Source organism: Tasmannia lanceolata, unplaced genomic scaffold, assembly GCF_043159265.1.
Source record: "Tasmannia lanceolata isolate RefF3 unplaced genomic scaffold, GAP_Taslan_0.1 ptg000004l, whole genome shotgun sequence".
NCBI lineage: Eukaryota > Viridiplantae > Streptophyta > Magnoliopsida > Canellales > Winteraceae > Tasmannia > Tasmannia lanceolata.
This window is the reverse complement of record NW_027518681.1, coordinates 9,912,952-9,925,585: the sequence shown is the minus strand read 5'-3', so window position 1 is coordinate 9,925,585 and position 12,634 is coordinate 9,912,952. Positions and strand designations below refer to the sequence as shown.

At 37.5% G+C, this 12,634-nt stretch overlaps 1 protein-coding gene across 1 annotated transcript; it reads left to right on the top strand.

Moving 5' to 3' along the window:
- The first annotated feature begins 6,318 nt into the window (after positions 1–6,318).
- On the top strand, positions 6,319–10,751 carry LOC143876276 (uncharacterized). Its single transcript, XM_077378010.1, has 3 exons — positions 6,319–6,598; positions 7,316–7,866; positions 10,236–10,751. The coding sequence occupies exons 2-3, from the start codon at positions 7,392–7,394 to the stop codon at positions 10,268–10,270; spliced, it is 510 nt and encodes a 169-aa protein (XP_077234125.1). The 5' UTR covers positions 6,319–6,598; positions 7,316–7,391; the 3' UTR covers positions 10,271–10,751.
- The last annotated feature ends 1,883 nt before the right edge of the window (positions 10,752–12,634 follow it).

Sequence of the window (12,634 nt, the reverse complement as noted above, 5' to 3'; positions counted from 1 at the left end):
AGGTACCCCCTCCTTTCTGGAGAAAAGTAGAGACGTACATTTCTCAGCATTGGATTGCATGATTTGTTTTAGAAAAGTTTGGAAAGGGAAAATATTCCTAGAACTTTCTACTTTTTTATACATGAAAAAAAGATAACATGAACAAACCCTGTTTAATTTTTATTTAGAGTGACCTTCAAGTTATGAAGATATACCTCTAAATTAATCATATATCATTTCCCCCCAAATCATGGATCATGAAAAATTCAAAGATGTTTTTCTTGTATTAGTAGAAAGGAATCTTTGTAGTATATGTTAATAAAGGAGTATTAAGGGATTTATTGGGAATATTTTTTAAAAAGTTAAGCTTTTTGACTTAATCATGATTCTCTGTGACTAATCAGGAAATATTTTACAAATTAAGGATTTATAGGGATAAATCTCAACTTTTTTTTTTTTTTTTCCTGATAAAACTGTGATGTCATACCCAATTGAATTTTGACATGTGGCACTCTATCTACTCAATTGAGGGGTTGTGATCCCTCAAGAAAAGAGCACACACAATCATTCAAGTGGTTTGAGGGCTCTTAAGAATATATCTTTGTTTTCTTTTACTCCATATGCTTTAATTCCCATCGCTATAAGCTTCACATGTCTCAATCCATTTCTTCAAAAGCATGTTCTCAGTTTATTTAATTGAGAAATGTTTTAATGCTACACCATCCCCCCCCCCCCCCCCCCCCCCCCCCCCCCCCACACACACACAAATAAAAATAAAATAAAATAATAATAGAGTTCTTTTTCCTTACCCCTAAGGAGAAAGCAACAACTCAAAGACAGAGACATAACCATTGTAACCCAAAGCCAGAAACTTCTACACTTCTTTCTTGGATTTGCCTCCGTAGGCTAAACATCCTTAGTGAATAACAACACATAGCCAAAGCCACTTGCCTTACAAGTGGCAAGCACTCTTTTCAAGACACTCCCTCCACATGTCATGTGGCATTTTGCGACGTTGATGTCGTACATAGCCATGTTTGGCAGCCATGAATTTTTTTCATAGAATATTAGTCTATCCAGAATTAGGGGAGTGGCCAGGAGGGTGGGAGAGGAAGAGAATTGAGTGGGGAGTGTGAGAAGTGACTGAAAAATAGGGAAAAATAGCTCTAGTCAAAATAGATTTTTTCCCCAATTTTCAGCCACTTTGGACTTTCTCCTCACTCTTACCCTCTCCAAGGAAATTTCATGGTTGTCAAACATGGCCATAAAGTAGAAGAAAATTAAGGATTTTTTTTGTGTTCAATAAGCATAGTTATCGTTATGTGAATGAACAATGCATGACTTGTGGTCCCCAATGATGGTCCTAATCATCCGATCCGTAGATGTTTCTATATTGTGCCATCCATATTGAACATCTACAAATTGGAGGGTTAAGATCATTCTGGGCACATCCTATCCATGTTAAGGCCCAACAAATGAATGGTTTGGATCACCCAAACAATGTGGGCCCTACTGCATTTTTGGGCTGCACTTGCATGGAGAGCCTTCCACCATATAATTTCTCCACATTAAAAACACTAATCTTTGAAAACTCTCTCTCTCTCTCTCAAGTCTCAACCAAATAGAATCCTATCTTCATACGACCATTTGGAATCTCCTCTATTTTTGGTACAGAAATAACTCTCTCTCCCTCTCTCTTAAATGATTGAATAATGCTTAAGCTTACTAAGCATTCTGGGCCCATACTGTACATAGAAGTAACTCTCTCTCTCTCTCTCTCTTAAATGATTGGAAATTTGGAATCATAGGAGAGGTGTTCTCATTCACTGGCATTTGGCAAGACTTGTAATCGCCAGTTGGAACAAATAGAAGGCGCCACCCTGTCAAAATGAGGTATAAAATATTATGTCAAGCAAGGTTATACTATACACCCAACATAAGATAGCGACCCCACCACATTAATATATTGGGAAATGATATTTAAGCCCCTTTCATCACTAGGGACACCCATTTGCAGGTGTACTTTGCAATCAAAGCCACTGGATTTTTTTGACATAAAGTACATCATCTCCCCTTTTGCCATTGATACACTGACGTTGGGTGTCCCTGGTGATCAAAAGGGGCGTAAATATCACTTCCCTAATATATTAGGTGTAAATCGTGCGCCCTGCCCTATTCATAAGTTTGATGCAGATGGTAGGCCCCACCCATCAAAACAGGAGCTGTAAAATGGCTGGGTATGCCCAACTCTGTGCATGGACTTGGGTGGAGATCACGAAACCCATCACATTAAAACATGAAATATAATATACCGTGGGCCCCACTTGATTCATGGATTTGGGAAGTGTAAATGAGACACGACCCATCAGAACATGGTGTAAAATGGTGGGCCCGATGTCAATGCAGTTGATGGCCCCACCTCATCAAAAGTAACTTTATCTTAAGTAAATTTGGTAAAGCAAAAAAAAATAAGAGCAATGATAGATGATGGGCCCTTCTCCGGCCCTTGCATAAAGAGGGCCGTCGCATCTATCATGCCTCAAAAAATAAATTAAAAGTTATTAAAGGTAGATGACGGTGGTATTGTAATTAAGAAATTTTTTAGGGGATTATGGTAGAAAAGTTCTGATGTACGTAGGAGCATTTATTACTTTGTCCCTTTTTTATACCATAGCATTGAACCATGAGAGCCAAAATCTCATAGTTTTAGGGTTTGGACCCATATGAAAATGACCCTCCAACATGCAATATCAATGAACCCTACTAAAAAATAAAAAGAAGTTGCAAAGATAGAAAATTTGTGGTGATTCTTGTTGAGAACTAAGCGATGGAGGTTTTGTTTATACTACAGCATAGAGCCAAAATATCTGGGTTTTAGGGTTTGGACCCATATGAAAATTATCCTTGAATCATGCAATATCAATGAACCCTAATAAAAAAAAGGAAGGATACAAAGATAGAAAATTTGTAGAGATTCTTGAGAACTACGCTATGGAGGCTTCTTGTTAGCATAGCATAGATCCATGAGAGCCAACATCTCCATGTTTTAGGGTTTGTACCCATATGAAAAGAATCCTTCAATCATGCAATATCAATGACATCCCCATCTGATAAATCCTCTAATGGCTCTATCTATCACTCACTTTTCCCCCCCATCAATCATGCTATTGAGTGCTCCTCATGTGAAACAGATTGAGCTTGACAAGTCACAACCCAACTTATCTAAATGATTATTTTATTTCAAAGAAATGATAAGAGGAATATAAGCTGGCTCAAAAGTTTCCTGTGTGTTTTAGGTTTTAAAAGTCAGAAGAAGTGTAATAATGTTTTGTAGAAGAAACTGCCGTAGTTCTTCTTTATAGAAGATGTAGGGCTGCAACTCGAGCCGGGTAAAACCCGACCCGCATCGACCCGACCCGAAAATAGCCTGGGTCGGGTTCAGGTTTCATGGGTTTCGGGTCGAGCCGGGTTCAGCATTCAAAAGCCCGCATGAATCTCGGGTCGAGCCGGGTTTGAAGGGGCCCGACCCGACCCGACCCGACCCGAGTTACATAAGTTATAGTATGTACATTTTTTTCTATTGTTAGTTAAAAGTTAAAGGGATAATTACATTTACACCCCCTCTAGTTTCTGACACATCCACTTCCACCCCTATAGTTTAAAACGTGACAAATACACCCTTGTAGTTTCAATTTGTTTAAGGTAGGCCCCCTCAGCTGAAGGTTCGTCCATAGATTGAAGGGTTAGGATGATCCGATGGAGCTGATTTTTTGGGCACACCCTAACTATGTCAGGACCCATCAAATGAACGCTTTGGATCATCCAAACAATGTGGGCCCACATTATTTGGGTGATTTTTTGGTAGTGTTTGGATTCGGGTAGGGTCCACATTATTTGGATGATCCAAAGCGTTCATTTGATGAGTCCTGACATAGATATGGTGTGCCCAAAAAATCAGCTCCATCGGATCATCCTAACCCTTCAATCTACGGACGAACCTTCAGCTGAGGGGGCAAACCTTAAACAAATTGAAACTACAGGGGTGTATTTGTCAGGTTTTAAACTATAGGGGTGGAAGTGGATGTGTCAGAAACTAGAGGGGGTGTAAATGTAATTATCCCAAAGTTAAAGTGAAAACCCACGCACCCACTGTTACTGTATGTGAGTGTAATTTCTGCTTCTATGAGTTGAGTTGATTCAAGTATTTGATTCAGCATTGTTTGATTGTAATTACAACATTGTTTGATTACAGCATTGTTTGATTCAAGTGTGATGTGAGTGTAATTACATCATTGTTTGATTCAAGTGTAATGTGAGTGTAATTTCTGCTTCTATGAGTTGAGTTGCCTTGCCAAACAAGAATTTTCCTTAAAAATTTGCGTCAACGTGAAAAAACCCGACCCGACCCGAGATTTATCATGGGTAGGGCCGGGTTTGGGAATCGTGGGTTTTCCGAAAAAAAACCCGACCCGACCCGACCCGAGATATTTCTCGGGTAGGGTTGGGTTCTCCAAAACCCGACCCGCCCGACCCGAGTTGCAGCCCTAAGAAGATGCATGGGGCTCTTCTGTGCAAGTGAAATGACTAAAATACCCTTTCTTTAATTTGCTCATGCGACCAAAGTACCTTCTGATTTGGTAGTGATGACAAAACCAGAAAACATATATAAAGAGTCGGTTGGTCCTTTCCAGCTGTTGGGAAGAAAGGTCATTCTCTTACCCACTGAACCTTGTATGTATGTTTGTTTGAAATGACTGAATTACCCCTTATCGTCCAATTGGCAAGATACACATGGACCATTTTGCCATTGTAAAGTGTACTAAATCTGACTATACTTATTACTTAGTGCCCTTAAGTAGATTTGAGATTGATGGTGAGGCCATCTCTACTGTATATCTGGCAAATGTTTACTGGTACTCAGATAAGCCAAATTGTGGGCCATGCTATTAATGGGTAAAATATTGTTAGTAAAGTTCAATCTAAAAACGCAAATTTCATAGAAAATGCAATTAGGGTGGCATATACCAAACAAAGGGGATGATTTTTAATAATATATATGTGAGAAATAATATAATGAAGGGAGCCTTTCAAAAATCAGCTTGAAGGGCGCCCCTATTGGTTAATTTCTGCAGAGTTTGGCGCCGAAAATAGTGGATGGCCCTAAATTAAAAAGTGGAAACCGTGTTGGCTTTACATAAATCAACAAATAAGGGTGCCCTTAAAGCTGATTTTTTCTTTTTACTCACCGAGTCATGCTCGAGTTGACTCGGTTTTACTTTGTCCAAGTTCTCATTTAAGACAAGACTCTGACTCTACCAAGTCAATAATTACCGCCTATGACTTAGATTAAATTAATGAAAATTTAGCCCACATTCTATCATTGACTCGCTCTCTAGTCGACTTAATTTTACTCTGACTATAATCTTATGCTGTTGAAGGGGGTCCCTTAAGATGAACTGTCCAAATGGTCGGTTCGGGTTTTTTCACGTTGACACAATTTTTTAAGGAAAATTCTTATTTGGCAAGGCAACTCAACTCATAGAAGCAGAAATTACACTGACATTACACTTGAATCAAACAATGATGTAATTACACTCACATCACACTTGAATCAAACAATGTTGTAATTAAACAATGTTGTAATTACAATCAAACAATGCTGAATCAAACACTTGACTCAACTCAACTCATAGAAGGAGAAATTACACTCACATACAGTAACAGTGGGTGCGTGGGTTTCACTTTTAACTTTTCACTAACAATAGAAAAAAAATGTACATACTATAACTTTTGTAACTCGGGTCGGGTCGGGTCGGACCCCTTCAAACCCGGCTCGACCCGAGATTCATGTGGGCTTTTGAATGCTCAACCCGGCTCGACCCGAAACCTATGAAACCTGAAGCCAACCCAGGCTATTTTCGGGTCGGGTCGGGTCGGTCGATGCGGGTCGGGTAAAACTCGGCTCGAGTTGCAGCCCTAGATTGCTCCTCAAGTCTCAAAACTAATAAAAAAGATTAAAAACAATGGTTGACATGGAGTCCACGTGGACTACATTGCACCACATACACACGCAATTGTTGAAAGAAGCTGACGTCAGCAAATCTGTCCATTGATGCTCTCTGCTCTCTCCGTTTCCGACGTGGCAAGATATTTTCCCAGTTTTTTATTGTTTCGTTTTTAAAGATTCCCAACCCTCAATGATTGGAGGAGAGCCAGGTTAATCGTACGGCCAATAGTAGCCAATGAAGTTTCACTCTATCTCAACCGTCCGATTGCCTGAGCCAGATTCTAAAAGCAACAAAGCCTATAAATAGAGAAGCCTAAGAACGTTAGAACCGGTTTTTTCTCAGAGAGAGAGAGAGAGAGACTAGAGCTAGGGTTTCGAAAACCTAGGGTTTGGAAGTACGAAATTTCCTGTTTCTTCAGGATCTTTTCGTAGAAGAGTAGAAAATTGTTTGAGTTTGTAGAATTTTTTTGTTTGTGGTTAATTTGGGCTGAAAAACGAGGGTTTTGAGGCCTTTTTTTTCCGTTCTTGGAGCAAGAACTAGGGTTTGACTGTAATTCCAAGGGTTTTTGGTGATCTGAGGAGGTTTTGTTCTTCTTACGAATTAGAAAACGGGTAGGATATCTTCCTTTCTTTCTAATCATTCACAAGAAAAAAAAAATCAACATTTCTTTCTTATTTTTTTTATATTTTTATCTTATCTTTTCTTGATGTTTACGTGATTTGTGTTGTTTTTAGAATTAATGATGTTTCTTCCTTCCTTTTTTTTTTTTTCTTCAAACTAAACGTGACGCATAGGGTTTGTGTATGGATTTTTTTGTTTGATTTACTTAGTTTTGATTTGAAGATCAGTTATCCTAGGGTTTCGGGATAGGTGTTTTTTTTTTCTGTGTCTCTTTCCGTTGTGCTTGAAGCTTTTTGTTATTGTTAATTTCGGTAAAAGTCGTGTTTATCTGTTTTAGAAAAAGAGAGTTATTTTTAAGTAGTTTTCGTTCTCATTTGGGTGGAGATTTTGCTTTGGGTCGGTCGAGAAATTTATAGATATTCTTAATTTTAGGATATTGAAGCTTCTGAGTATCGATTCTGCTGCTTGAATTGTATTTAAGATTTGGTTTTTTTTTTTTTTTTTTTTTTTTTTTTTTTTTTTTTTTGAAGTTTGAACTAGTCTTTATTTTTCATATTCTTGTACTCTGCTTTTCTTGTTGGATATTTCTAATTTCATGCTTTTTTTCTGTAGACAGAAATTGCTGCAAAGTCTATTTTTTTGGGGTCTTTATATTGAAACTGATTGCTATTGTTTTTGGGAATTGTTGTGGTTTGAATCATCTGCAGGTGGTCTTTTCCTACATTCTGCATTTCTTTGCGAATTATACCTTTTATTGCGTGGAAATTCTTTATTTTGGGCAAGATGGCTGTAGCCTTTACCCGTCTTTCGTGGTGGTTGTGGGGTGGAAAAGATAATGAATCTACTGTTTCCTCTGGTTCCCCTATAAATTCCTCATCTGATTTTGGTTTAGGCCTGAGGGAGCCAGATTCTGTAAAGTTTCCTTCAGTTAAGGGAGCAAAGATGCCCTCTACATCGAGAAAAATTAAGAGGAAATGGCAGAGTCGTGAAGAACGGAGAGTTGATAGGGAGTATGATTCAGTTTTGGTGCCCTCTGATGGTGGTTGTTTGTCAGGGTCGGAGTCTGATGATTCAGATTGGTCGATTGGGTGGTTGGAACCTCATGCTCCTGATTTCCTGAGCGATGATGAAACAGAGAGCAGTTTTGCCGTGCTGGTTCCGTGCTACAGACGCGGTCGTAGCGAGCTCTTGGAGAATTCGAAGAACCAGCTTTTGGGTGCCATTGTCACAGCAAATCTACCGAATGGCTATTCTGCTGGTAAGTATTGTATATGCAATTTATCTTTCTTTTTGATTTTTTTTTGTTACTTTTGTTTTACTTGTAAAAGTTAATGGATTGCATAAAGTTTAAAGTAAGATATGCTACTGTGCTTCTACATTAAAATTGATACTGGCTAACATTTTGGCTATTGAAATTTCTTTTTATAGGCATCCCAATTCCTCAGTTTTTTCGTTATTTTAAAGGATAAACAAAACAGATTGCATAAAGTTTAAAGTAAGATATGCTACTGTGCTTCTACATTAAAATTGATACTGGCTAACATTTTGGCTATTGAAATTTCTTTTTATAGGCATCCCAATTCCTCAGTTTTTTCGTTATTTTAAAGGATAAACAAAACAGTACTGTTTTTTTTTTTTAAAAAAAAAAAACCTCCCTTGATGGATATCGGTTGCAATTATGTGAACCAGAGTGGATTCCAGGCCAGTAATGAGATGGCTGGTATGATCACACCATTGAGTTCATGGTCTGAAATGCATGGTCCACCGAACAAGTTTATGGGGAGAAGAAAGCTAAATTTTTGAGTTAAAAAAAGAGGGGTGAAGTGGCATAAAATTAAGTGACAGTTAAAAACCATTAAGGCCCTGTTCGTTTTGGATTTTGAGAACTCATTGAGTCCAAAACTGATTATTGGACTCAAAATTGTATTTAATTTTGAGTGCAATAATCAGTTTTGGACTCAAAATCAGTCCTCAAAATTGAAATCAATCAGGGACTAAAAGTTCAGAGATAATCAATATAGTAGAATAAATATTGATGTAAGTTAAGCAAATCAATTAAAACTATTCATCAAATTAGTAAATAACCCTGGAGATATGGGACTTCTCAAAAAATTCTAGATAAGCAGGATTCAGGGATGATTTCTTCTAAATCAAGGTTTTAGCTTAAATTTCTTTGCTTGTCCTGTGTGAAGTCAACCATTGATTGAGCTTTGTGAATAAATATATCCCCATTCTGTAAAACCAAAGAACAATAAAAGGAGAGGTTTCTACCATTCAAAAGAGGAAAAAAGAGAAACGAAAAAAAGAGAGGTTTCCTTGCAAGAAGTGCAAAGTACAAGAAACTAGCGTCTAGGAATTTGATCTATTTGGTTAGCCACTGTAGCCATAGTACTTATCTTCTTGTTGGGGCAAGTTTGTCCTCCAAGTTACTCTCAATTCTTGATTGCTCGATTAAGAGTTATACTATGTTATTTAACGTGCCAGTCTGATTATGCTTAGTTTTTTGGTAGATTGATTTTTTTTTTTTGAGAAATTTTGGTAGATTGATCATGCTTACTTTCCTCGACTCTCATAGCATTCTACTGGTTTGTGGCTTCTGAAAGAAAGAAACTTAGTGATGGTAAAAATTTAAATAGATTTTGCTGAGAAATATTATAGTTTCTTATAAGGTTATTGTACTACCTGATCACGGAAGATATATGTAGTTTGTTGCAGATGATTTACCTGTTTGTGTAGGAAAGAAGGTTTTCTCTACTTGGGTGTTTTGGCAATTTCCTGGCCAAAGGATCCCATCTCTAGTCTAGTTCTTTCCTTGCTCCAAAAACTAAACGTTTCACTTTTGGTCTTGTATTATTAAGAAATTATTTTTTATTGATTTCATTCTACTTTTGTGAACAATCTTAACTTCTTGGATAAAGTTCCTTGGTGTCACAAAATGCGCATCCTCATCATTTTGCAGTTGGCACAGGCCTCACTTCCTTTCAGTAAGTTTTGTTGTACCACATTTATGGTTGCCGTGATGTGGTGGTTACCATGTGCAAATGCACCCTGCAATATTTGGAGGGTGCGGAAGTGGCTAGACTCCTACAATAATCATCAATTGAGTCCAGTAATCAGTTTTGGGCTCGAAATCAATTCTCAAAATCCAAAAAGAAAAGGGCGTTAGGGTTTTTTTTTTTATTTTAAGGAATGGTACGGACAGGGTGTTGGTCTTATCCTTTGTGAGACTATCCTCTCCTCTTGATTAATCTGCCAACCAACTTGTTCAACTGGCCAGGTTTTTGAGCTATCCCTTCCCATCTCATGATCAACAACATACTTTTGGAGCTTTTTTCCTATACATTGTTTTGACTGACTTCATTCTTGCTAAGACCTTTTTTTCTTGCTGGTAAAACTTTGGGCATTTATACAATGCATGAGATTGATCTGAAAAAGGATACGAATAAATAGAAATTTGCTATTTAGTAGAGAAAGTTCTTTCTCGCTGATCTCCTATGTCTTCCTGTTCAGTTATAGAAACATAATTTTGGTTAAGAGAAGCAAAAAATTAGTACTAATTCTCAAAGTGGCTACTTTCGGTTTTCTTACCCATGCTGAGATAGTACCTGCATTTTGTTTCCTGTGCAGACAGCAAGAAGCTTATGGAAGAGTGGCTTTCTTAATGAAAGGAAGAAAGGAAGAGAAAAAAAAGAAAGAAAAAAAGAGGAAAAAAAAGGAAAAAAAATGGAAAAACAAGTGTGGTGACATCGAAAGCTGTTAAATCTCAGTTAAATTGGAGACTAAATAGTAAAGAAGGTGCAGCTTGTAGTGGCCTCGAAGCTGATTACATTTGACAAGAAGGTTTGGAAGCAAATTATTTGCTTCAAGTAGAAGTGCTTGAGTAAGGAGAGGAAGCAGCAGGAGTTGGGGAGGTGTATGGGGGTGTAAATTGAGAAGTTTGTGGAGGGACTGGAGAGCCCAATTTGGTTTATTCTTTTTCTTTTCCCTTGCTTTTCTCTCCAGTAGTAAGGTGTTGGATTGGTGAGTAATATAATTTAAATGATATTCTTTATGTAAATAGCATTGTACAAATTAAACCATCTTTTAGTTAATTTTATTGTAAATACCTTTTCATCTTTCTTAGAAGGACCAACCTGTTTGTTATTCCTCGTCTGTGTTCTCTCTGTACTCTGGCATTTTTGCTTAATTTTGCACAGCTCTTATTTCATACAAAACATTTATGTGAGATTCTCAAATGGTAATGAACACCTGCTGTTAGAACTTAGAACTATTAGTTGGTAAAAATATGTGAGGAGGAGACTCCTCCTTAAGAAAGTTTTCTACTGTTGGATCTGTCTCTTCAACCACAACATCTATTTATTGTGATAAAAACTCTTCTGTTCTTCATGAAAGCTTTTGGGTCCCCATTTAGCAGAGTTATTATGGTGATGATGACATTTCATACTACGCTCTATGTTTCTTATTTTCAATACCTAATACGACATAGTGGGTGCTATCTTGATTGTTCGGTCCAAAAATTAAGCCAGTTATGCAATATGAGGAGTCTTAAAGTGTACTTTTGGGATTTGCTAGGGACCATCGCAGAAGGCATTTCACGGCCGGCATTTTAGGCAAGTAGCCCATGACACTATTTTCTGTTTTTTTTGGGTCCACTCCACAACTTGCCCACTTTCAAACCATCCATTTTAAGCCAAAAATTTAGCATCCATCTTTAGCAAAGAAATTTAGCTATGGTTCTTAATCCGGGAGAAATTATAGGGTGAGTGCCAAGTCCAATGTAGGTGGTATGACAAAAGTACAGCCCTTGATATTTGATCCAGCAGCAGCCTCTAAAAAAGTGGGCTGCTGTTGGATCAAATATTAAGGGTGTTTTTTTATCCCAATTTCCCAAATAGATGGGGGATATGGACAAATTGAGATTTTCCTACAATAAGTATCTCCACATTTTTCTTTTGTAAAATGCCTAAGTTTCTAATTTGTCGTGATATGTGGCGAAACAATCTAATCTATAATAATAACTACACATTGTTTCTAGGGAAAAATGGAGAGGGCGCAAGAAAAAGTGATTAAAAAACATAAAAAAACAGAAGGATGAATAGAGAGGAAGAGAGAAATGACCATGATTAGAAAATCCAATTTCTTTACCACCACATTCTCAACAATCAAGCTCTTAGACCATGTTTGATGAATGTCAATATAAACCATTTTTTCCTTTGTTACATGTCCTATGGCCTCTTTTCCTTGTGGCAAAAAATAGATGAGCTTATATCTTCTCTCCCTCATTTATTTATTGATCATTTGGATGCACATGGAAGATGTGTTCCAACTCTCATTCCCTGCAGTCTTTTCATGAAACATCTCCCAGTCCAACTAACAACATTCGTGTTAATCTGTTGGTAAAGAATGTAGTAGTTTGGTGATTGGGCATGCCTTTCAGTTAACGATGGAAGAAGATGTTTGTAGTCTCAAACTAGATAACCTAGACTTGCAGTCTAAATGTGATAAAGTGAAGGCATATTTTGAGATGAATTCTGATTAGTCTCTCACTGCGACGAATCACACAAGATATTCTCCAAACTGAGATAAGTTATTCCTAATTGGGTTGAATGGCAGAGAGAAGATTTTAATGGCAGAATACATGCCAATTCTTCGGAATTATATGGACACAGAGGAAGATTTCTGAAGCAGAAATGAGAAACCCAGACAGCCTCTTTGAAACAATGGCTCAGGTGAGGGAGTTAAAGAGAGTGACAATGCTCTGAAGGATGTGGAGATTTGTTCTCTACGGAAGAAAAGTGTTGCTTTACAAATGAGTCCGGATGAACATTTTGGTAGCCATTTACCAGAAACTAAAAATTCACATCATAGCAGGCAAGCCTCATTATGAATTCTAAGAACATCTAAATGCGAGTATTGATGAAAGTAAAGATGAATCAATTACAGTTGCAGTCATGGAAATTCCCTCTACAGAAGAAGAGATAAAGCTAGCACTTATTGATGAATCAAATGCTCCTTCAAAAACAGAA

Coding starts and splice junctions, on each gene's coding strand:
- LOC143876276 (XM_077378010.1), top strand. CDS start 7,392: ATGGCTGTAGCCTTTACCCGTCTTTCGTGGTGGTTGTGGGGTGGAAAA. Junction 7,867..10,235: donor ACCGAATGGCTATTCTGCTG/GTAAGTATTGTA, acceptor TTTCCTGTGCAG/ACAGCAAGAAGCTTATGGAA.